This window comes from Galeopterus variegatus, unplaced genomic scaffold (genome assembly GCF_000696425.1).
Source record: "Galeopterus variegatus unplaced genomic scaffold, G_variegatus-3.0.2 Scaffold107, whole genome shotgun sequence".
In the NCBI taxonomy this organism is placed as follows: Eukaryota; Metazoa; Chordata; class Mammalia; order Dermoptera; family Cynocephalidae; genus Galeopterus; species Galeopterus variegatus.
Genome location: NW_007726218.1, coordinates 676438 through 702438, shown reverse-complemented (window position 1 = coordinate 702438; position 26001 = coordinate 676438). Strand labels below are relative to the sequence as shown.

The window sequence follows — 26001 nt, the reverse complement described above, 5'->3', positions numbered from 1 at the left end:
TATACATTGTATATTGACAAAATAAAAAATTTAAAAAAAAAAAAAATTAAAAAAAAAAAAAAAAAAAAAAAAAAAAATAAAAGAAATACATACTCATTCTTTAAAAAATTTAGGTTGTACAGAAAAATTGAAAGAGAAGAGATCATCTGTACCCCAACACTTCATTTGGTGTGTTTCTTTCCATATAATGTTTATGTTTGAAAATATTTTTAAATAGAATAGAGAACAACAAGAGATAGATTCTTTCTGGTGCTCATCAAGATAATTTTGTAAACCAGTGGCCTCCTCCCTGTATTTATCTTTCCTGTGTTAATTTGATTAAACAACTTTAAGTTTTTTACTGCAATCTTAAGTTTTCATTTAAATCAAAACGTATTCATCAGTTGAAAGCAGAGTTAGTGTTTCAATTGTAACAATGATTTATTTATTTCAGAAGCATGTTTTATTCTCCTTTTAAACTGCTGAAGTATTATGGAAATATATAAATCTTCAGTGAGAAAGAAAATTTTCTCCCATTTTACTCTAAAGAGTTGTGGTTATTTGGCATCATTGGAATACACACAGGTATATTTGCAGTCTTAAGTGAAGGAAAAGAAATGTAGGAATTTGCAAAGCTAAATACGTAAGGTTGGGGCTAGAGATTTTTAAAAAGGCAGCATAAGATTCTTCCTTTGATTCACAGACTGTTTGTTTACAGAGTGCCTGCTTTATGCAGGCCCTGTAAATACAGAGCAGAATAAAACATGACCTGTCTTCAAGACACTCACAGCCAGGTTAATGAATGTGAATAGAGAATTCTGGGAATTGACACCAGACCCTCATATGTGCAGAGCAAAAAGCAGTAGTCCCGAAAACTTCCACTTGATAGATACTAAGGTTATTTAAGGAACATGACATAAAGCCCAGGAATTGTTATATATCTTAAGATTTGGATGTTAAAATTAGGGGAGTAGAGTAATAAAAATATATAATACAGCAAGATACAACTGTTTGAGTATGTTCTAGTATCTGGAAAATAAGAAAAAGGAGATTTAAGGAATGAGAGAGGCAGGAATAAATGGATAATGGCTTCTTCTTGTTATAAACATAAGCAGAAAGAAAATGTCTCTATTTTTATTAGTATGTAAATGGAAATTTCTTATTTAAGTCTCATGCCCTGGATTTATACGCATATATTAGTTTTGTAATAATGTGGCATTTTTGCACTAATGACATACTTTTCTCAATGTAGTCTCAATTTTGAATTTCAGTTTCATTTAATTGCATTTTTAATACTGTTAGAACATCTAAATAAACAAAATCTTTTAAATAGATTAAATAAATAAAATCTTCTAAGTGATTTAGTATTTTCCTGGTCCATGAAGTGTGGGGCACTGTACTCATCGATGGCTACATTGTGGCTGTAGATGTTGAAGCCCCTTTTAAAGGAGGTGATAGTCTAAATCATATATTCAGTAAGCATTAAACAAGATTAGGTTAACCAGTTTTCTCTTTTATAGAAGTAATTCCTGTTTTTAAATAATAATGTAAATAAGGATTTATAAGAAATTTAGAATTATAAATATTTTGATGATTAAGAAACTTTTTTTCTATATAGGACACCATTGCTGTGACTGGATTTATTGTTTTGTCAGCACCTTCCACAGGCAGAGATGGTAAATTTTGCATATTTTTGAAAGCATTTGAAAACTTCAACTGTTTATGTAAGTGCAACTTTTAGTCTCTAATCGTATTGTGGTTTTAATGAGCTAATAAAGTAATGGGATAGAAACATTATTTCTGTAAATCTGCAGATAAACTACTTAGTCTGACTGAATTATTTTAGTGAAATATTTTAAGTTTAAAAAATAGAAATTCTTCTTTTGCCTTTATGTTTAGAATGACTCCAGATAGAAAAGGAAAATCCTTTATAGATACTTTTTAATGAAACGTACAAAACTGCACACTCTAGACCTCATCCTATTCTTTGTAATTATACCATCAGGCACTTTAGGTGGTCTACTTGATTTTACTTCGGATTATTCAAGTACCCCTTTTTAGGTAAAACTAAAAACTGATTTTGTCCTATTCTTTGTGAAGGTGATCATCCTTTCTTTCCCTCTTCACTCTTCCCTCTTATCTCCCTCTTCCCCCTTTGTAAACTACCTCTTCGGTCAAGGCTGTCAGGTAGAGTTGGAAGCTATGTGCCTGTAGGCCAACATTTGCCTGTTTTTTTTTCTAGTATTCGCAAAGGCACTGCAAGAGTTAGAGATGGCCGGATTTGATATTAAAGTTAATGAAGTAGGCTGAAAATGGGTGAGATTTGCAGTTAGAGTGATTACCATTGCACTTCCTTTTATTTTTCTTTCTGAAAAAGACCAAAGTCCTATGCAGGAAAAATTTTGAATATCAACTCTAATCTTCCGTTTCTGTTGGGCTGATAGAAGTTTATTCTGTTTTACATTCTATCCTGAGAACTGAATATTGGTGTAATTTAAACTCTAAGAATGCAAAGTTTTTTTAAGGAACATTTTTGTTTGCGTTACATCTTTAATTTTTTTAGTTGCTATAGTTCGGACAACTTTGTATATGTCATTCTTAGTTTGTAAGCTGTAATGTTATGCCCTTCTGGTGGATTTGAATATTATACAGCTAAGTGTGTATTTATACTACAGTGGAAGGCCTGTAATCACATTGTAGGTTGTTGATATACAAATAAACTTTTTCTTCCTGTTTTTTCTTTCTAGGTTTATGTTAAATCTGTAAGAGATTTTTCTACAGAATCAATGTCTTTGGTAAGATGATATTGTTTAACTTAGAGTATGTACACCTACATCCATACATAAACACACATATAGGTACATATGATCCACTTTATTATCTGACTTCGAAATTGTATCAGTACAATGGGAAAACATAATCTTTACTTTTTTATGTCTGGTAATGTTACATTCAAGTTATATATTTACCTAGTAATTGATATCTAATTATTCTGTTGTCTGGAATGTCTGCTGATATTTTGCATAAACTGTACACACACAAGAAACTTAAAATCAAAAAAAGGTTTTTATTGTATGAAGACACTGAGATTTTTATTAGTTTTTAACTGTAGGCAAATTCGTTTATTTTTCATTAGCTTGTATTTAAAGAGACTATCATGTGCTGAATTTTGGTTTGACAAATTATGTAATTTTAAGTAAAGAAGTTTTTTATACTTGTGATACGTTTTGCTTTTTTTTTTTTTTTTTTTAAAAAAACATCTTTTGTTTTTCACTGATTTATAAAGTTTTATCTCATAGCAATAGGAAGGTTCCCATTTTTACAGGTGGGCTACCTGTAGCTGAGTGAAACTGGAAAGAAGGTAATATATTGATACAGTTTAATATAATGTATATGTTCTACTTATGTTTTTAAACCTTTAGTTTCTAATGGACAAGAGTGCAGGAACTTTGTTTCTAGTTGGCAGTGACTACAGGACATAGGTTTTCAGTTCTGAGTAGTAGTATAATTAAAATTTGTTTTGGGGAGAAACTACAACCAATAAAAAGATTGATGTACTTTTTTAAAAATGTAAATTAGCCCTGGGTATTAGTATTTCCCACAATTGTTATAGTCAACTTCAAATATTTGATATATCTATGAACCTGTAAATAAGACAGAAGTAAATAAAAAGGCTTCTGAACTTAGCAACAATGGTTTTTCACAAAGCCCAGGTATTCTAACTTAAGTAAATTAGGTGCATATTTATTTGACTTTATTTTCCTAATTTTAAGATTCTAATTTTGCATATTTCCACATTTTTGAACTGAGCATAGATCTTGGAGTTTATATTAAGAAAACTGCTAGTTATTGCTGTTGAGGTTCTTAATGTCTTCCTTAAAAAGTGTTGATATTTTCTTGAAAATGTATTATTAAATGACTAGTCTTATCTTAGAAACAAAGGTGTTTTTAGAATTTAGGAAATAGAGTATTTTGTTTTCCAATAACTGAAGAATGGCCCTTTTCAAGCGACTTAGAATAAATGTTTGATCTTCTACAATCTTCAAGATTTGAAGACATTTCATTGGCCCACTTAAATGATCTGAAGGCCCAACATAAACAAACCCCTATGTTACTGTTCAACCTACTCCTGTTATTACCTTTGGCCAGTGTGCTCCAGGCACGCAAACCTCATTCCAGATTTTCAAACGTGTTGAATTTGTTTTCTCTGCTTTAGAACACTGTTGTTTGTCTCATTCCCAACTTCTGTACTTTGCTTAATTGGTTCCTTCCTTAAAATATCTTTTCAAAGATTCTTTCTAAAGCGACTCTGAATTCAAGTTATTTCTGTCCTATGGTTTGTCTTTCAATTAGTGCAGGGCATGTTTTTGTTACCTGGATGATCATAGTGGTTAGTGTCATTGAGCTGTGCTGGCCTTCCCCATTCATCTCTACTTTAGGGAGATACTTAAGATAGATTATTGGGTCCAGTTATTTTATAAGCTTAGCACATATCTTTTCTCTCTTGTTCCATGTGCTGACCATTATTCTTATTTCATCATTGATTAGCTTTTATTTCATGTTAAAATTTGATTAGATATCTAAGCTGTATTCTTCTTGTGTTTGACCTGAGGGTTCGGCTTCCTTGGAAAGAACCAATTAATTCATTTTGATTTGAGTTTTAAAATTTTAACTTTCGGAGTGGTGGTATACAAATTTCCAGTTGGGCTGCGGTGGGAGGATGATGTGCCACCAAACTGAAGCCTTTTAAGGACTGATTTGGTATCTCGGTTAATATGCAGACATAGCCCTGCAAAACATTTTCTCTTTTTTTCCCAAACTTATGCACATTATTTCAGAAAATAATCTTTCTGTTTTCTTACTACTATTTTTAATCTCTTTATGCTATTTATGAATCAAAACTTGGCTTTATTTGGACCTACATAAAATCTTTATAACAATATAGGAGGGGAAAAAGAAATTATATCATAAATTTTGAAGTGATATTTGTTAAGCTTAAAAACCAGAACCAAAACCTCTTTAACTACATTTCTTAGAATTTGCTGTGTCTCATAGTAGTATGATTTCTTGTTTTCCAGATGTGATTTCCTGGCCAGATAAGTTGGGGAAGTACTAACTTAAAGATAGCTAGAGTGATTTAATTACTGAAGGGCCTGTTAGATGCTTTATTACCCTTGGGAGTGTTCTAGACAGAAAAGAATTTCTAAACTTACAAGCCATAGAATTCTTTATTGATAGAGCCAGTATTCTAATTGCCCTTTAAGGGCTTCTAGAAATGTCTCATCATCCTCAGTTATTTCCCTTTAATAAAACTCACTTTTCCTAGATCTTTAACATTGAGGATACCCAAATTTAAAGAAAAAAAAATTTTATTTTCTGTTATTGCTTCAGTTTTCACATTAATTGCTGATATTTTAATATATTATTTTCTTTTTTATTGAAGAAGTATAATGCTTCAATTACATTGTGGATTAATTATGCTTTTATGGACTTGTATACAAATTACACCATTTATAAACAATGTTATTTCTAAGGAAAACTGGTTGGTTTGTATAGTAACCTTTATAAGCTGTGCATTGCCTTTTTTCAGACTATAGCCTTTTTTCAACACTTAAAAGAATAAAATATAGTTAGGTGGATTTGCTAATATACCAGTAAAATCATAACATGATTCTGAAATGTAAATACTTAATATTAACATATTCACTGTCTTCTCTTTCTTTAGGTTCCAGCAACAAATTATACATACACACCCCTGAATCAACTTAAGGGTGGTACAATTGTCAATGTCTATGGTGTTGTAAAGTTCTTTAAGCCCCCATATCTAAGCAAAGGAACTGGTAAGTACTAAGATTGTTGAAGTTTTTATGGACTAGAACTGCATTATTGATTTTAGGAACATAACTCCTTCACTACCCTGTGTCTTGGAATAGGAGCTCAAATCTGATTTATAATTGCCAGACAACACTGATGCATATTTTTGACAATTTTTATTTATAAATAAATGTGGTCTTTAGATTCTAGTGTCTAAAGACAACAAGAATAAATAAAGAAAAGGATGCCAAATAACCACATGAAAGCATATTAAAGTATAAAATTCACTGGTAAAGATAAATGTATAAACAAATACAGAATACTGCAGTAATGGACCATTGTAAAACTAGGGCTAGGGCTCATAGACCCCTCAAATCTGTTGCACAGACAGGGTCACAAACCCTCCACACGCAGGTCTCTGACCTAGGTAATAGGAAAAAGTTCCTGGGAGCCGTGGGTAAAAAATTAATAGGCTTTATTCAGAGCTAGGAGCAGCTGTCCTAGTGGCTTCTTTGAGAGTTCTAAGAAACACTGTGGATTAGAGCTGTTAGTCCTTTATACTCAAGTCCATGACCCAGGACACCTGGGTGCCCATATGCAATTATATTAAATAGTAACAAGGAACACCTGAGGATATTTACAGGCAATGCTCAGCAAGATTCTGAACATCTGAGGGGCCCTGACCATTTTCCTATATTTTCCTAACATGCATAAATTGTTTTAAATTCTGATATAGAAGTTGAATGACAAATAGATTTTAAAAATAACTATAACTATAGAAATATATTAACGGATACACAACATAAAAAAGATGTAAATTGTGACATCAGTAACATGGAGGGTGGTGGAGGAAAAGTAAAGTGTAGAGTTTTTGTGTGTGATTGAAGTTAGGTTATTATCAGTTTAAAATAGATTGTTATAAGATATTTTATGTAAACCCCGTGATTATCACAAAGAAAATACTTATAGAAAATACACAAAAGAAAATGAGAAAAGAATTAAAGCATGTAATAATAAGCCCTTCTCTATCAATAATTACTTTTAATTATAGATGGAATAAATCCCCCAATCAAATGATATACAGTAGCTGAGTGGTTTAAAAAAAAAAAAACAAGATCTAATTATATGCTTTCAACAAAAGACTCACTTTAGATTTAAGGACACACATAGGCTCAAAGTGAAGGAGTGGAAAAAGGTATTCCATACTAATGGGAGCCAAAAGAGAGCAGGATTGGCCATACTTATATCAGACAAAATGGACTTTAAGTCAAAAACTGTCACAAGAGACAAGGGACATTATATAATGATGAAAGGGTCAATTCACCTAGAGAATATAATAGTTATAAATGCCACCAAGAACAGGGCACCTTCTATATGAAATAAACATTGCAGAACTAATGGGAGAAATAGTGGCACAATTATAGTAGGAGCTTTCAGTATGCCACTTTTATTAATTGATAGAACATCAAGACATCCGAAGGAGGGAAATAAAGATCTCACAGCAGAAATAAACAAAATAAAGTATTGTAAAACAATAGGAAAAAAATCAATGAAACTAACTTAGTTTTTTGAAAAGGTAAACAAAATTGCCAGACATTTAGCTAGGCTAACTAAGAGGAAAAAAATATATATCAGAAATGAGAGAAGAGACATCACAGCTGATTTCAGAGAAATACAGAGGATCATAAGAGAATACTGTGAACAATTTTACAGCAACAAATTGCTTGAAATAGATACTTTTCTAGAAACATAAAACCTGATCATAAAACATAAATACTGAATCATGAAGAAATAGTCTAAAAGGACTATAACTAGTAAGGCCGTTAAGTCAGTAATCCAAAAACCTCCCCATAAAGAGAAAAGCTCAGGACCACTGGTGACTTCTACCGAATATTTAAAGGAAAATTAATGCCATTCCTTCTTAAACTCTTCCAAAAAGAGGAGGGAGCACTTTTAAACTCATTGTATGAAATCAGCATTACCCTGATACCAAACCCAGACAAAAACTACAAAAACAAAATTACAGACAGTATTACTAATGAGCATAGAAGCTGAGATCCCCAACAAAATACCAGCAGACTGATTTCAACAGCACATTAAAAGGATCACACAGAATGACCAAGTGGAATTCATCACTGGGATGTAAGGATGGTTCAAGATTTGAAATCAATCAATTTGATACACCACTTAACAGAACGAAGGGTAAAAATTATGCAGTCATCTTGGAAGATGCAGCATTTGACAAAATTCAAACCCGTTTGTGATAAAAACATTCAAAATTCAGCACCCTTGTGTGATAAAAACATTCAGAAATAGAAGGAAATTACCTCAATTTAATAAAGCTTATTTAGAAAAAGCCCACAGCAAATACATACTCAACAGTGAAAAGCTGAAAGCTTTTCCTCTATGATCAGGAACAAGGCAAGGATGCCCACTCTCACCACTTCTGTTCAGCACAGTACTGGAAGTCCTAGCAGAGCAGTTAGGCAAGAAAAAGAAATTAAAAGCCATCTGAGTCAGAAAGGAAGAAATTAAATGGTCTTCGTTTGAGAGGACCTGATTCTGTAAGTAGAGAACCCTAAATTACTTCACAATAAAACTGTTAGAACTAGTACAGAAATCCAGTAATCTTGCAGGCTACAAAATTAACATACAAAAATTGGTTGTTTTTATACACTGATAATGAACAATTTGAATAGGAAATGAAGAAAGCAGTTGCATCTAAAATAGCATGAAAAACTATAATATACTTAATAAACGTAACTAAGGAGGTAAATAAATTTAACTAAAAAGTTGAAAGCCTCGTGCCCTAAAAAGTACCAAACATTACTAAAAGACTTTAAAGATGACACAAATAAGTGGAATGACATGTTCATGGATTGGAAGATTGTTAAGATGTCCATAGTACTCAGAGTGATCTACATATTCAAATGCAATCCCTATCAAAATCTCAGTGGCATTTTTAATAGAAAAAGAAAAATTAAACCTAATTCATATGAAACCACAAAGGACCCCAAATATCCAAAACAATCTTGAGAAAATAGAAAAAAGCTGAAGGCCTCTCACTTTCTGATTTCAAAATACATTACAGAGCTACAATAATTAAAACAGTATGGTACTGTCATAAAGACAGACATACAGACCAGTGGAACAGAACAGAGTGTCCAGGAAAAACCCACACATATATGGTCAACTGATCTCCAACAGAGGCTCCAGGAATACACACGGGGAAAGGATACTCTCTTCAACAAATGGTATTAGGAAAACTACATATCCACATGCAAAAGAATGATTATCTTACACCATTCACAAATATCAACTCAAAGTGGATTAAAGATTTAAATTATGAGAAGAAAACTAGGGACAAAGTTTCTTCACATTGACCCTGGCCATGAATTCTTGGATATGACACCAAAAGCACAGGTAACAAAAGCAAAAATAGACAAATGTAACTATGTCAACTAAAAAACTTCTGCATAGCAAAGGAAACAATGAATAGCGTGAAAAGGCAACTGATGGAATGGGAGAAAATGTTTGTAAACCATATATCTCATGAGGGTTAATTTCCATAATATGTAAGGAACTCCTACAACTCAATAGCAAAAACACTTTAACAATATGATTAAAAAATTGGTTAAGAACTTGAATAAGCATTTTTCCAAAGATAACAATCAGATGGCCAACAGGTATGAAAATATGCTCAGTGTCACTAATTATCAGGGCAATACAAATCAAAACCACAATCAGATATCCATTGTCAAAACAAAAAAAAGTGTTGGTGAGGATATGGAGAAATTTGAACACTTGTGCACTGTTGTTGACTGAAATAGCATAACAATTATGGAAAACAAGTGAAGTTTCCTTAAAAAAGTAAAAGTGGAACTACCATATGATCCAGCAATCTCACTTCTGAGTATTGATCCAAAAGAATCGAAATCAGGATCTCAAATAGATATTTGCACTGCCATGTTAATTACAGCGTTGTTCACAATAGACAACATGCCCCTCAAGGGATGAATAGATTTAGAAAATGTGGTGTATATACACAAATGGAATATTATTCAATTTTAAAGGAGAAGAGAGCCCTGTCATGTGACAAAATGTATGAACCTTGAGGGCAATATGCCAAGTGAAATAAGACAGCCACAGAAAGATAAATACCACACGTTTACAGTTATATAAAAGGCATCTAAAGTAGTCAAAATCATAGGAGCAGAAAGGAAAATGGTCATTGCCAGGGGGTGGGGAGTGGGGAGAGTGGGAAGTTGCTGTCCACTGAATATAAAGTTGTAGTTATGCAAGATGAAAATGTTGCAGAGATTTACTGCACAACATTGTGCTTATAGTTAACAACACTGTACCGTACACTTAAAAATTTGTTAAAAGGGTAGATCTTATGTTATATGTTCCAGCTCCTCCCCCAAAGAAAAGGATAAATGAAGAATTTAGAAGGTTGAGATTAGACCTCTTCATCAGTTTTGACATATATATGTATATATACACACACATACACTTGAGTAATTTTTAAAGTAAATTAAAAAGGCATAACCTATAAATTGTTACATGATAATTTAAGTTTTTAAACATTTAAAAGAATGCATCAAAAACTATGAATTTCACTTTATCATGAGGTATTAAACAGAAAACATACACTTCATCTCGATATAATTCAGTTTAAGTAAATTTAACATTGATTACTGTATTTCATCTATTCTAAGACACTATCATTTATAAAAGGCATTATTATTTTATGTATCATTAAGAACAGAAAAATGCTGCCAATTAAACTATGAGTGTGCTTTACTGTCACTTTTAAGATGTGGCCATTTTTCAGAGATGCTGAAAGTGTGAAATAATGGATGTTGATGAAATACTGTTTTTGTGATCATCCTGGAGTTGTGATCATGCTGGAAACACATAGATGTTCTCATTGAGTTCATATTACAAAACTATTTTATTTATAAAGATACATATTATATACACATTTTATTATTGAGGAATAAGCTGGGAGTGTACTCTTCAGTGGGATGGATAGGGGAAAATATCTAATTTTCATGTGGTTAGCATATTAATGTATGACATAAAGAACTAGTCTATGTGTAAATGACAATGTGGAGGCCATTAAATCTGGAGATGAGTTTGAAATAGATTACAGACTAAGTCTGAAGACTGCAAAGGAATGTTTTTTGGAAAGTTTTTATGATTTTTGTGTTTTTAGAGGAAAGGGATACATTAAACATGAACGTTAAAGCAAAGAAATTTTTATTTAAATACGTATCTTTCAAATATTTTCATTTTAACTTTACTTTTTCCTAAAGTCTATATTTCCATGCCCCATCATACACATATACTTTCACCTGAGTAGTTTTCTCTCACCATTAAAGTTTCTCTGAATCTTACATGCACCACTTCCAGGAGTTAGCTGTAAAGGTGTGGTTATTATGATTCTCTTCCAATTATAAGTTTTACCTCGTTGACTTTGATTGGCCTGACAAATTTAGATATAAGCTACATTATTTCTAATAATGCTCATCTAACTTGGTAGAAGATATAATTTTAAAACTTTTCGCACTAGATATGTTGTTATTTCTTGTCACTGAAACTTTAAATAAATTGACCAACAAATACACCATTTTCAAAAAACCTAAAAATGATAGTAACGTAGAGTCAAATGATAGCTGTTTTTAATACATTGATGACAATATTAATTTTCAGTTGTTATTAGATAGTATAATCATGTTTTCTTATGTTAAATCATATGCAAAAAATGAAAGCCATGGGAAATTATAATGTTTATTACATATGCATATGTATCTTATATCTCTGTCAGATATGTTTAGTTGGATCCAGTCCCTTAGTAAAAAGTTCTTGGCTAGTAGTGAACCATCTGTTATTATAGAGAAAATATGTTTCTTTATTTCCCCTGAGATACTAAATTAAAATGAATGTCATCAATTTTATTTGAATATAGCCATTGAAACTGTAAAATACATCTTATGACACAAAAAGATGTCTTCACTACTAGCCGGACAGTAAAGTTTTAAAACTATCCAGCTTATAGCTTTAGTTACAGTTCCATTTTTATTTCTGTTGATAGAACCCATCCTGCAATAGAAGTGAATGCTGCAGGAGAGAGTCAGACAAATAGCACTGATATTTGAGTACAGGAAAGGATCAACTTCATTAGTATTACCACAGAGAAGTACTAGAATAAATGTACAGGACCAGTCTACAGCTGAGCCTTTTTCAATATTATGTAAAGCAATATTATTTCACAAATATAGAACCACAATCTGAATAACATCCAGATGTACATAACTAGTTATGTGGAGGAAGATTACGTTTATGCAACTCAAAAGATGGAAAAAAAATTTTTCTGTTATATATCCATTAGCTAGAATTTTTCATTAAAATTCATGTTATAAATGTTTAATTTAATGTAGTAGAGGCGATTAGGTGCAATTTGGCATCCTTACTTTACCTTGACTAAAATTTTTCTTGAAGAATTTCCTCTCATCCTGAGTACCAATGATTACATATGACCTGTAGCATGCTGTCTTATTTCTGGTAGCAACCTTTTTCTGGTAAGAAATGCTTCATTTCCCAAGCGTTATATTTAGTCTTGGAGGAGTTGTAACTTTTATTCTCACAGAAGTTTACCAGTTGTTCGGAGGATATATAATACTAACATTCTTATGCAGTAGTGGTAAGATTTATTATAAAAACTGATAAAGAATTCCTCAAGCATTATGGAATCAACATATATTACAGTGTCATTATATCATCAAAATAGATTTGGTAATGATTCATTAGGGATACATAATATGGCCTCTTTCATATAAGAAAATAAGGTCATTGTCTTAGGACGTTTGAGATTTTATAGCAGTGATTTTCTTTGAAAGCCTCTTTACTTTTTCCTTTGGGAGCTGGCTAGATTGACTTAGGTATGCAGTTTTTGCCATGGACATATATCATCAATCATATTTTCATAGGTAACACATATAGTTTAATTTTAGCTGTATATCAAATTTTAAGAAATAGGAGGGTACATTAAAAAGTTTGTGGAAAAATAGAATTAAAAGCCAATACAAATCTTTTCATGAACTTTTTGAAGTACCCTAGTAGCTTACTATTTTTTAAATTTGAAACATGTTTACTCTGTTCTTATTACCTGCTCTTGTAAATAAAATAAATGTATGCAGGCCATAAAATGTTTCCAGACGTTTTAATAGTATGTGGCTCATCCTTGTGTGATCAACACCATAATACCTACACACTGTGAGCAAACAGGGAGAGGAAAAGGGAACCTGTTTGTGCCTAGTCTTCTAATATTTGAGTCTAGAAGAAGGGAGAGAATAGGCAAAATATTTATGTCTTTATTTTTTATTGTACACTTCTCTCTTTTTGTTCTTTCCCCAAATTTTGAGGCCCTTCTCTCTTTTATGCCTTTTTGTGCCATGTAAGTTGGTACATCACTGGTGGCTCTCTGCCTTACCTCAGGAATGCTCTATGTTCCCAAATCATTTATTGTTTTTCCTACCCTGCCTCTCTTTAAAACTCCATTTTCTAAAAGTTTTAAGCAGTTTGATTAAACTTTAGCAGTTTCGATTTTACAGTGTTTCTAAAAGCAGACCTTTCTTACTGTTTGTTGTCTTATAAAAGGACATCTGTTTTAGCCACTTATTGAGCATTATAAACAAATTTCTTAGAGTAATATCAAAAACTTTGGATTTCTGAGAGCCCATATCAGTTGTGCTTACTTTTAGTTCTTGGGATAGGGTGCTCGGATATGTAAAAACATCCCAGCTATCCCTACAATGCTGTTTTTGGCTTTATAAAAATACTGTTAATTTTCAATTTTGAGAATGACTTGTCATTTATGTATAATGTCATATAGCATAATCGTTTGAATATTTTTATTTTGTGTTAGTAGTATTGGTTGCATATTAAATGGTTATGTGTTCATGTATGTTGCCTTTTAATTTTTAAAAGTGTAACTCCCACTTATCCAGAATTAAAATGGTTGAAAAATAATTTATTAATTACTGAATAATTAATGACTCATTGATACTCCATAGACCCAAGATCTTTCTTATTCATCAAAGACAGATTCAAGTATCCAGTATGATATAAAATTATATGTAATATTTAATTATATTTTTTAATTTTTTAAATTAAAAATCCACCTTTGAAGTTTTAAACCTTTCGCAAACATATATGCCCTTACGAACATGTAATGACAGTCATAGAGCCTATCCTAGAAAAACGCACGTACATGTATATGAAGTTATGCGTACAGTACCAATGGTTCATGCCTTCTACTTTTGAACCCCAGGTTGTGAGCTCCTCCTGATCTGTGGTATATTCATATTCACTTATCTGAATATCCAGATAATATCAAAATCACAAGAGTATCCTCTTGTTTTAATGTTTGGCATTTAAAACAAATTAAATACATAGTTTTATTTTTTTGTTCACTCATGTTTATTCATTTATTCAACCAACATTTGTTGAGTACTTTCTATATGCCAGGTATTATATTAGGCATGGCAAATTCTAAGATTTATATGTTATTGTTTCTGACCTCAACGAATTATATTTTGTGGGGAAGACAGATAAATTAATAATGTCTAGGTGAGTGAGGTAAGACTCTTTCCAGGTGCTTGACACTCTTACTTTCAGAAACGGAAGGCATCCATGTCATGGCTAGCCATCACGCATCTCTTTAAAGTAGTAGAAAGGTGAGTTAAACCTTTCTTCTTCAACTGACCCCCACTATTTTCCAGCTGTTCTGCCCATTTTTTCCACCTGGAGATGTGGAGAGAAGATTTTTTTTCCCCTGTTACTGTACCTTCATATTGCTTGCTCTTTCTCATATGCAGGAATAAATTCTTTGATGAAACCTGAAGCTTCAGTCTGGCTTTCTGTTCATATCCCAGTACTCTGTCTTTCATGACCTATTCCTCTAGAAAATTATTAGCTTGCTGATTTAGAGAGTAAGTTCTATATTCTATTAGTTTATAATTTGAATTGTTTTGATGCATCACAAAAACCAGTACTGTTTTCTCATTCTTAAAACTTGGTACATTCATTTATTCATTAAATTAAAGATTTTTTTGCTAGTCTTCTGTAGCATTGTACTGGACCTAGTTGTCTAATAATAAAATGATAGGCTCTCAGTTTACAAGTAAGAGAGACCTAAATGTAAACAACTAGGTAATATAAGGCATGGTTGCCTGCTGAAACTGAAGGAATAGGCAAGGGGCTTTGGGAATGAAAATGAGAAGATGAATGCTAATGTGGGAAAGGCTTCTAAAAGATAGCATTTGAGCTGAACTTTCAAGGAAAAATTGGATTTTGATAGATGAAGAAAAAGAGGAACATTTCAGACTTTGGAAATAGCAACAAAAGTTGTCAGACTTTTATAATAAAAAATTCACTTTTCAATTTCAAAAGCCAACTGCTTAAGAAGTTGACTTAAATATAATTTTAACAGTGGAATGTTAGCAGTATATTGAAGCATTTTATGCTATTGTAGAGTGTTTTTTCAGGGACTGTTATGAAGGACCTAAGGTACTTATGTGGATTACACTTTGTTTATATTCTAGACCAAAGAAAAATAATTTTTCTGTATTTAATTTATGGTTTTCTATGTTTAATTTAAAATATGATAAAGCTGATTTGTTCAGATTGCATTGGTTATATATGCAATCAGCATCTTTACTTATATGACAACTATCACAGTTGGCAGTTGGTCTTTGAAAGATTAATTTTTGAGAATTATTACAAAAAAGATCTTTTAAATGGCTGTCAGTGAATGCTTTGCTGTATTAGTTCTCATGTAAGTGGATTTTAGTAATATTTGGTTTCACAAAAATTACTTTAAAGTTAAAAATTGCCTAGGGCTGGCCAGTTAGCTCAGTTGGTTAGAGTGTGGTATTGTAACACCAAGGTCAAGGGTTTGGATTCCCATACTGGCCAGCTGCCAAAAAAAATTTTAAAAAGATAGTTCATGGGAAGATTCATATTACCTTTTTTTTTTTTTTTTCCTTTTTGTCTTTTTTTTCGTGTCTGGCAATGGATCACAACCCTCAGTGTCACGCCCGTACTGGACCGGGACCAGCAACGGGATCGCAACCCTTGGTATTGCTCCCGCACCTTGCTCAGCCAGTGAGCGGGAACCGGTCTGTATGTGGGATCCGAACCCTCGGCGGGAGCGCCACCACGCTCCCAAGCGGCGCACTGTAGCAGTGCGCCACCGGGCCGGCCCCATATTATCTTTTAATCCTGTTTTTTCAGGAACTTTTTGAAGTACCCTGTACAGTATGATGTATATTTGAGATACTTATGTAGCTTTTAAACATTCATTTAAACGAAGTTAAAGTTTAGTGGAGTTTGATAAAATGAAATGTTTTGAGGATTTTGGGGGTCACAAAATGATTCAGCTGTTGAGCATTATATGTCCTTTAAGATATTTACATTACATTTCTCTCTTCAGTAGCCCTAATGAAATATTTGCAGCTTCAATAAATAAATGCAGCTTCTACATTTGTTTCTTGGTTCTGGATCATGTTCCTGCTTTTCTCTTCTCCTAGAATGTTATTTCTTCTTTATCAGGCTAAAAGGTGATTCTTCACAACTCAAAGTAGATATTTCTTTAAAGCAGTGGTTTTCAACCTAGGGTGATTTTACCCTCCGGAGGTATTTTAGTTGTTATAGCTGGGGCAGCACTACTAGAATCTAGTGAGTAGAGACCAGATATGCTGCTTAATATTCTAGAGTGCAAAGGACAGTCTTCCCTCCCACCCTTTCACCCAACAGTGAATTATCTAGCTCAATATGTCAGTGCCACTGAGGTTGAAAAACCCTGCTCTAAAGCATTCTTTACTTACCCTGCCTCCACCCCAACTGGTCTCTTTATTAAATGCTTTCTAATATATATGTCCCCTGAGTATCTGTTGTTGCAGTGATCACCGAGTGATTTAATTATTTATTTGATTCTAGCTTCTCTCCCTGCTATAGCATCAAGCACAATTCTTAGTATATATCAGGCACTCAATATTTAATGTGTGAATGAATTAACGTTTAACTCATATAATTGTTTCTGTACTTATTTTGGTATTACGGAAAATTTTTAAGAAAGACTTCTGACGTAAAGTTCTTACAGTCGAAATTGCAAGTTTAGTTTTTACTACTCTATTTCTCCCTAAGATTTCTTGCAAGATAGTGTGTGTCTGGGGGCTCATCCACTCCATCTTTCTTTGTCTAGTCACGTTAACCCTTACCAAATTATCTTCAATTTGTGATAAATCTTGTACCAAAATAAATCTACTGCCTGAACTTAGAATGTATCAGTATAATTTTTACTTCTGTTTTCAAGGAAAGAGGCATACAAAATTTTGAATGATACAGACTACAAGATATTAAGAGAGAAAGGGTCTGGGGTGTGTGTGTGTGTGTGTATGCATTTAAACTCTTTATATCCAAGTTGTACTAAAAATAAAACTTTAAAACTGTATATAAGATAGAAAATGGTGTGTACTGTGTGAGATGATAAAGTGCAATAGGGAGTTCAAATGGGGATTACTTTTATTATGGGACTCTGGAAGGTGTTTTAGAGAAGGGCCTTCCCAAATATGCAATGCCTTGAAGATTACTTGTAATTGTACCTAACTCATAAGAGTATTTTTTAATGTATAATCTTATTTAATCCTCACAAACCTCCTGTGTGTTAGGTTCTTTTTATTATTCCATTTTATAGATGAAAAACCTGAGACAGAGAATTTAATTATTACTTAAAAGGTCGCCAGGTGATGGCGTTAGTATTTGACTTGAAGAAATAAAGAAGGGATTCAGGTAGCATAGGATGTGAAGAAAGCCATGTACGTGGGCACTGCAGAATTCATACAGGGATATTAAGTTCAGTTTGTCTGAAATATAAAGTGCTGGAAGAATAATATTGGAGAATGTAATTGGAAGGGTAGATTAGTGGCAGATTGTGTCATATCATTTCTGGCTAAATACTTAGTTTTTTATTCTGTATGCAGTAGAAAAGCCCTGGGGAAGAGAATGACAAGATTGAAGAAAACATGGTGGTTGTGCAGTAGTATTGCTGTAAAGGGAAAGAAATAGAGACAAAGGGGCACTATTAAGAAATTTTTACATTGGCCTGAATATAAAAGAAAAAGGATATAAACTTGGGCTATGACATTAAAGAAAAAGGTGTGATTGTAGAATAGTAGGATCAGTGGAATTTAGCAACTGATTAGATTTGCCTACCTTATAAGGATGTATAGCTTAATTTATGTTTATGAAATTAGTCTGAAATTTTTCGAAGCACTAAATGTATACAAATGCTAAGTATTATATCAAATTCAATCAAAAGATAATGACATTCTTAAATATGTTATTAATTGTCCTTTTTTCACAATAGATTTGATCTTTTGGGGATTTAACCAGTTTGCTACTTTTAAAAAGGCTCTAAAGTTAAAAAGAACACCTTTTTATTCCCATTTAAAAATATCTCTAGCTAGCGATATTTTTTAAGATATAAAGTTAAGAATAAAAAAGCATTTAGAAACACTAAAATATAGTACACTGAAGTTGTTTGTGAACCACAGAGACTACAATTACCCTTTTGTGTGAGATTTATATTGCCTGTGTTCTTCTATGTCATGTCTCTCTAAATAACAGTAATGCAGCTATTATTTAATAAATTTTATTGTTTTTTATGTATGATAACTGTTTACACTTTACGAAACACTCTTTGTGTGACATGGTATCTTCTCTGTTTTATAGGTGAGGAAACTTGGGGTCAGAAGGATTAAGTAACTTGCTAATGAGTGGCATAGGTTATACTTTCTCCTATTCCAAAAGGCTTTTAGACAAATCACACGTACCATATGGGAATGCCCACTTATCTTTGGCATTCCTGGCTGTAGTTCATCAATGTGAAACTTGATTCCTCCTTCAAATTCAATTTTATGAGTCTTAAAATCAGCAAAACAAGTATTAGATGGCTTAGTTGGGAAACATTGTTGGGATAATAATCTAATTGGTAGCCCTTCTAATTCTAACCTATTATCAAAAGGTTAAAATAATTTAGTGGTAAGTAAAAACTGAAAAAAATTGTAAGCAAGGAACATAAATAGTTAATATCTACAAATTGTTTGGCACTTAAACTCTGGCATATATGTTTAGTCCCTTAAAATAGCTGTTTAACTACATTCTCATAGTCCTTTTACAACTTTATTGCGATATAATTCATAAACCAAATAAGTTATCCATTTAAAATATATAATTAATATCTGTTAGTATATTCATAGAGTTCCACACCACCACAAATCAAGTTTACATTTTCACGTCCTCAAGAGGAAACCCTGCATCATTTAGCCATCAACCTCTGAAACTCCTCCTATTTCGCCTAGCCATAGAGAACCACTAATCTTTACGTCGCCATAGATTTGCTTATTCTGGACTTTTCATATAAATGGAACTGTACCTTATCTTGTTCTTTGCACCTGGCTTCTTTCTTTTAGCATAATGTTAAGGTCCATCATGTGGCATGTATCAGTACTTCATTTGTTCTGATTGCTGAATAATATTTCATTGTATGGATAGACAGCATTTTATTTATATATTCATCATTTGAAGGACATTTGGATTGTTTCCATCTTCTGGCTATTAAGAATAATGCTCAATGAACATTTGTGTACATGTTTTTGTGTGCACATATGTTTTCACTTATTTTGGATATTCACCTAGGAGTGGAATTGATAGTCCTTGAGTATTTTTGTATCTTAAACAGTTTTTCTTATGAGAACAAGTTAAATTGCTTTGAATATGAGTTTTTTCAATCATTGGAACTTTTATCTCCTATACAAAATTATTCTTGAAATTTTATCAATTGATTATTTAAGTATTGCTGTGTTTATGCTGGGCTGTTTGTATTCTGGTACCATTACTTTGGAAAATGAAATGAGTTCTTGAAAGAGTAAGTATTGAATACAGTTTAGTTCAGTTTCTTTTCTTGTTTCAGATATTTGCAGTTATATGGATATTATGCTATTAGTCTTTCATGTCCAGTATCCTTTTTGTAGGCCCACCATTAATCTAGTTCAGGGGTCACATTTTTTTCTTAAAGGACCAGATAGTTAATATTTTAGGCTTTGCAAGACACATGTATAATCTCTGTCTCAACTACTCAGTTGTGCCTTGTAGCATGAAACCAGTCATAGACACAACGTAAATGAATGTGTTGCAGTATAACTATTGTTGTTGTTATGTAATAGGCAGCTGGCCCACAGGCCATAGTTTGCTAACCTCGGATCTTGTTCATGGTTATGGTTTTCATTAAATTTAAGATGGATTTAGATGGTAGAGCACCTATGTTTATATTTACTGTCTCCCCAGTTATAACTAAAATGATAGTTTTAAAAAGTATAACTTTTAATGTCAAATAGAATGGAAGAGGAGGTGGTAGTTGATGAGAAGTATCAACCAAACTTCAGATGCTGATATTTGGATGGAGTGATGCTAACTGATATAACTCAGAAAGAGTGAGTTTTATTTTATTTTATTATTTTATTTTTAGTTATGAATATTCATGAGATACAAAGCTAATTGTCACCCCTCATGCCCATAATGTGAGGGCCAGATTCGTACTGGCAGCATACCCATTACCAGAAATTACTTTTGTACCCTGTGTCCCCCACCCAATTATCCCACAATCTTCCTCCCCCCTTCCATTTCCCCCTACTCAATTTTGTAGCCCTAGGAATGTTCCCTCCCTCTGTAAGACCAACGCACTACTGTGGTCTTTCTTTCCTTCCTTCTTTCCCTCTTAGCTCCCACATATGAGTGAGACGCATGCGGTATTTATTCCTCTGTGCTTTGCTTATGCCACTCAACATAAGTTTCTCCAGGTTCATCCATGTTGTTGCAAATGGGAGTATTTCATTCTTTTTTATGGCAGAGTAGTATTCCATGGTGTATATATAGCACAGTTTTCTTATCCAATCATCTATTGATGGACATTTAGGTTGATTCCATATCTTGGCTATTGTAAACAGAGCTGTGATGAACATGGGAGTGCAGGTACCCCTTTGACATGATAATTTCCAGTCTTCTGGATATATGCCCAGAAGAAGGATTTCTGTATCATATGGAAGATCAATCTGTAGTTGTTTGAGAAACCTCCATACTGTTTTCCGTAGTGGTTGTACCAATTTACAGTCCCGCCAACAGTGTAGGAGTGTTCCCTTCTCCCCACACCCTCACCAGCATTTGTTATTCACCGTCTTTTTGATTATAGCCATCTGTCACCACACACTAAAATCAACTCAAACTGGATTAAAGACTTAAGTGTAAGACCTGAAGCTGTAAGATTACTAAGGGAAAATATAGGTGAAACACTTCAGCAGTTAGGTCTGGGCACAGGCTTTATGAACATGAGCCTGAAAACACAAGCAGTGAAAGAAAAAATAAACAATTGGGATTATATCAAACTACAAAGCAAAGGAAACAATCAGTAGAGTGAAACAACAACCTACAAAGTGGAAGAAAATTTTTGCTGACTGTGTATCTAACAAGTGATTAATATCCAGAATATACATAGAACTCAAGCAGTTATAACATAAAAAGAATAACCCAATTAAAAAATGGGCTAAGGAGCTGAATAGACATTTTTCAAGGAAGACATACAAATGGCCAACGGACACATGAATTTTATTTTTATGAGTGGGGAGGGCATGACATTCAACACTACCAATACTCTACCAAAAGATCCCCAGTCTGTTTGCAGTTAGTCCTCATTCCCATGCCCAGCCCTAGGCAACCACGAATACGCTTTCTGACTCTCCAGGTTCTGGACGCTTCATATAGACAGACTCATATAATATGTAGTCTTTTGCTTCTGGCTTTCATTTACATAATTTTGAGGTTCATTCATATTGTAGTATGTATCAGTAGTTTGTTCCTTTTTATTTCTGAATATCTATATACTTTTCTAGCTATGTTTAAAATTACTGTTTTGTTTCCCTGATTTTAAGTACAAACTGTGAAGGCAGAGACCATTGCTAATCTTAGTATACATTGTTTTGGTTACTTCAGCTTTGTAGTATAATTTGAAGTCAGGTAGTGTTATGCCTCCAGCTTTATTTTTTTGCTCAGGATTGCTTTGGCTATTCAAGGTCTTTTGTTGTCCCATGTGAATGTAGGATTGTTTATTCCATTTCTGTGAAGAAAGTCATTGGTATTTTGATGGGGATCACATTGAATCTGTAGACTGCTTTCCGTCTTTTTGTGTCCTCTTTCATTTCTTTCAACAGTGATTTGTAATTCTCATCATAGAGATCTTTCACCTCCTTGGTTAAATTTATTCCTAAGTTGTTTTTTTTTTGGTGACTATTATATATGGGCTTGCTTTCTTGATTGCTTTTTCTGCTAGTTTGTTGTTGGAATGTAAAAATGCTACTGATTTTTGCATGTTGATTTGGTATCCTGCAACTTTATTGAAATCGTTTATCAGCTCTGAGAGGTTTTTTTGTAAAGTCTCTACGTTTTTCTATATATAGGATCACGTCATCTGCAAACGGGGACAGTTTGACTTCATCTTTTCCAATCTGGATGCCTTTTATTTCTTTTCCCTGGTTGCTCTGGCTAGTACTTCCAATACTATATTAAGTAGGAGTGAAAGTGGGCATCCCTGTCTTGTTCCCGGTTCTTAATATCATTTGGGATGATATTGTCTGTGGGTTTGTTGCATATGGCTTTTACTGTGTTGAGATACTTTCCTTCTATGCCTACCTTGCTGAGAGTCTTTTTCATGAAGGGATGTTGAATTTTGTCAAATACTTTTTCTGCATATATTGAGATAATCATATGGTTTGTGTCATTGATTTTGCTGATGTGTTATATCACATTTATTGATTTGTGTATGTTGAACCATCCTTGCATCCCTGGAATGAATCCCACTTGATTATGGTGTATATTTTTTTTGATGCATTGATGTATTCTGTTTGCTTATATTTTATTTAGGATTTTTGTATCTATGTTCATCAAAGATACTGGCCTGAGATTACCAGAGGTGAGAAAAGGAGAGGGCAAGGGGATAAGGGAGGAATTTGTAAAGGGCCATGAAAAATGATTACATTGTATAATGTTAAATACACTAATTATCCTGATTTGAGCATCACATATTGCACACAGGTATTAATATTTAACTCTGTACTCCACAGATATGTACAATCAACTATGTTTCAATAAAAAAAAAAATCATACCTAGGTATATTTTCTATGACCTGTCGTTGCTCAATATATAGCTATATAGCTATATATATATATAAATCCTCTCGAATAACATTTATGAACTCATGCAATATCTATCATCTAATATATCACTATATATAAATAATAGTGATATATATTTATTATATCATAATGTTTATACTTTCTTGTCTTTTCTATCTTCCATACTCTTTTGCAGTATTAAAAAAAAGGAAGGGATATTAACTAACCTCACATCATTATAATAAAGGGAGTGCTCCTATTTGTGTATTGTGTAGTAGGTTTCTTTGTAAAAGAAATAAGATTGTAGCATATTATGTTGCCTTGATTCAGTGATTTGCCTTTATAGCTTTTACTTGAATGTTTGGATAATACATTTTATACAAATGGAAGAGTGTTGCAGAAATACTGATTGGTTTAAAAATAACAGTGTTGTAGTAGATTAAAAGGGAGATGAAGCAACTCTCATGGAGGAATTTTTTGTGGATTATGTAAATTATGCATGCATGCTGCTTTGATTAAAGACCTTATTTAGATGAGCTACCAGCTTTCTGTTATAATAAAACTCCAAGGCAATTTACACTTAATCATACTGAGGAAATTAGGTGGATTGCTCAAGATTGCAGAATAGAGGGCTTAATTTATCATGTTATCTTTTCCAGTTTTATATCAAGCTTTGTGAAGTAGTACCAAAGTGTTAAACTAGTTAAATACTTTGCGAACAGTTTAAATGTGAAGTATTACTAAAACATTAAAGTCAATACTTTATCAGTAGTTTAATATATATGTACACATACATACACACTTATGTATTGATACATGTGTATATAAACATTAGGGACTATGTACATTTAGGTTAAGTAAGAATACTCATGTATTTAAAGGTTTTTGTACTCTTCCCCACCTTCCCTGGTGATGTTAGCTATGAAAAAGACAGACTATCACTTGGAAAAGAGTAAAAAATAAGTCATGAGAAAAATAAATACTTTTATAATTTTGTGAAGTCATTACTGAAGGATTTTTTTTTTTTTTTTTTTTTTTTTGGTAGAGCACTTTACTGTTTTGGAGCAGATAAATAGAAACTATTGTAGCACTTTGCCTTGTAATGTTTGTTAAAATGAGTAGGTTGGTTTTCAGTCATTCCAGTCATGCCAAGAATTGAATGCTAACTGAGAGAACATGAAAGCTACTTAGTATTGCACATAGATTGCTGTGTGTCTTTATTGTTCTGGAGAGGAGATTATTGAATAGATTTGTTCAATGCCACTTGTTTCTTTAACTTGAATTTTTGTTTCCTTTTACAAATATGTACATATTTAAATACAAAAATAAAGTAAATCAAATTGTATTTTATTTTGAAACTTCATTATTTTGTAGATAACCTTAGAAAATTCTAAGAACATCCTAATGTGTAGTTATGACATTCTGGAGAGTTTGCTTTGTAGCAGATATGTATGATTTTGAAAATATCGCTATTGTTAAGTCTATCTGAGCCTGCATCACATTGAATAAAAATAATTGTGTGTGTGCACTCATGCCTGCAAATAAAACACTTAAAAGTTAGGTAAAATATGTTAAGAAGTAAACTTTAAGTTATATGAGGATATATATGATACATATTTAATTCTATTTTAACATTCCTGATAGTAAGTAAATAGTTCTTTATTCTATAATTTTGTAATTAACTATATAGACATCTATGTATGCATATATTTATATTTACTATGTATTACCATTTTTTTACAACTGATAAATATCCATAATGCGATAGCACTAAATGTTCTTTGATAAGAGTGGTGACATTATGGAAATGTTTCAAGAATGCTATTCTAATTGTTTGTAGTTTGAAATAGAAGAGTACTTGAAAGGTAAGAATAATAATTCCAGATTTTAGTGTTAGTCTAAAATTAGAGCTGTAGAAATGGAGAGATTAAATAAATCTGAGAAATAGTGTATTAGGGGAGTTATCTTTTGAGTGTACATTATTTTCTTCTGAGTGCAATTTACTTGCCCTTTCCCTTAGTCACCCCTCTAAATGCTTCTAGTGTACGTTGCTATAGTTATTTGAATAAGACGAAAACAGTTGGCGTTATTGATGTGGATTTCTGAGCTTTTGGGTGAATACTTTTGAAATGCTTGTTGGAAATGTTACATAACACAGAATTATAATGAATGTGGATATATTAATGTTAACATTTGAATTTATGGTCTGAAGTTATTAGGTGGCAAAGTTGTTTTAAAACAATAGAAACTTGTAAACAGATGACTCAAAAGGAGATTGCCTATTAACTTTCTTCAAAAACTTTGAACTTTTTGGGAGTAATATGATAATCCTAACTCCCCTATTGCTCCTTCCCTAAATAAAAGCAAAAACAAAAAAATCTTTTTGGTCAAAAAAGTAAAGGATAAAAAACTAGGGGTTTGGAAACAGTTAAGGTTAGTTGATATGTTGGAATATTTTTTATAAGAGTTTATCCTTTATTCTTTACTTTTAGGAATTTGAAATATTTTGTTTTTAAGCATAAGAACTTCATAGGATTGTGTGTATGCTTAGACATTATTACTAATTGAAAACCAATGAGTTAGTTTATTACAGAATAATGATAAACCAAATACATATCTTCTTCTATGAAAAATGTTGTGATAAAAACTTCTATTTTAGGTTAAATATTTTTAAAATTTATTGTCACTTATAAGTATTATATAAATTAGGTTTAAGCAAAAGGTTGTTGGGGGCATGTACCAACGATAAAATAAGAACTGAGAAATCCGTACTAATTGCTGTCAACACTAGAAATAGTTTTGATCATTTAGTAATAAACAGAACATGTACTCTCCCAGTACCCCACCACCATCTCAACAGGTGTCTCAATTTTCAGCAAACTCATCAGTCTTCTGATAGCTACTCTCAGTTTTCCAGTG

The 26001-nt window shown here is 32.4% G+C and overlaps 1 protein-coding gene across 1 annotated transcript in view; it reads left to right on the top strand.

Moving 5' to 3' along the window:
- POT1 (protection of telomeres 1) overlaps positions 1 to 26001 on the top strand; it is a 112833-nt gene that overhangs the window by 21467 nt on the left and 65365 nt on the right. The window contains exons 3-5 of the mRNA XM_008585723.1: positions 1598 to 1703; positions 2727 to 2774; positions 5705 to 5819. Of these exons, the coding sequence (XP_008583945.1) occupies positions 2766 to 2774; positions 5705 to 5819 (124 nt within the window). The 5' untranslated portion in view covers positions 1598 to 1703; positions 2727 to 2765. The remainder of the gene's footprint in view (positions 1 to 1597; positions 1704 to 2726; positions 2775 to 5704; positions 5820 to 26001) is intronic.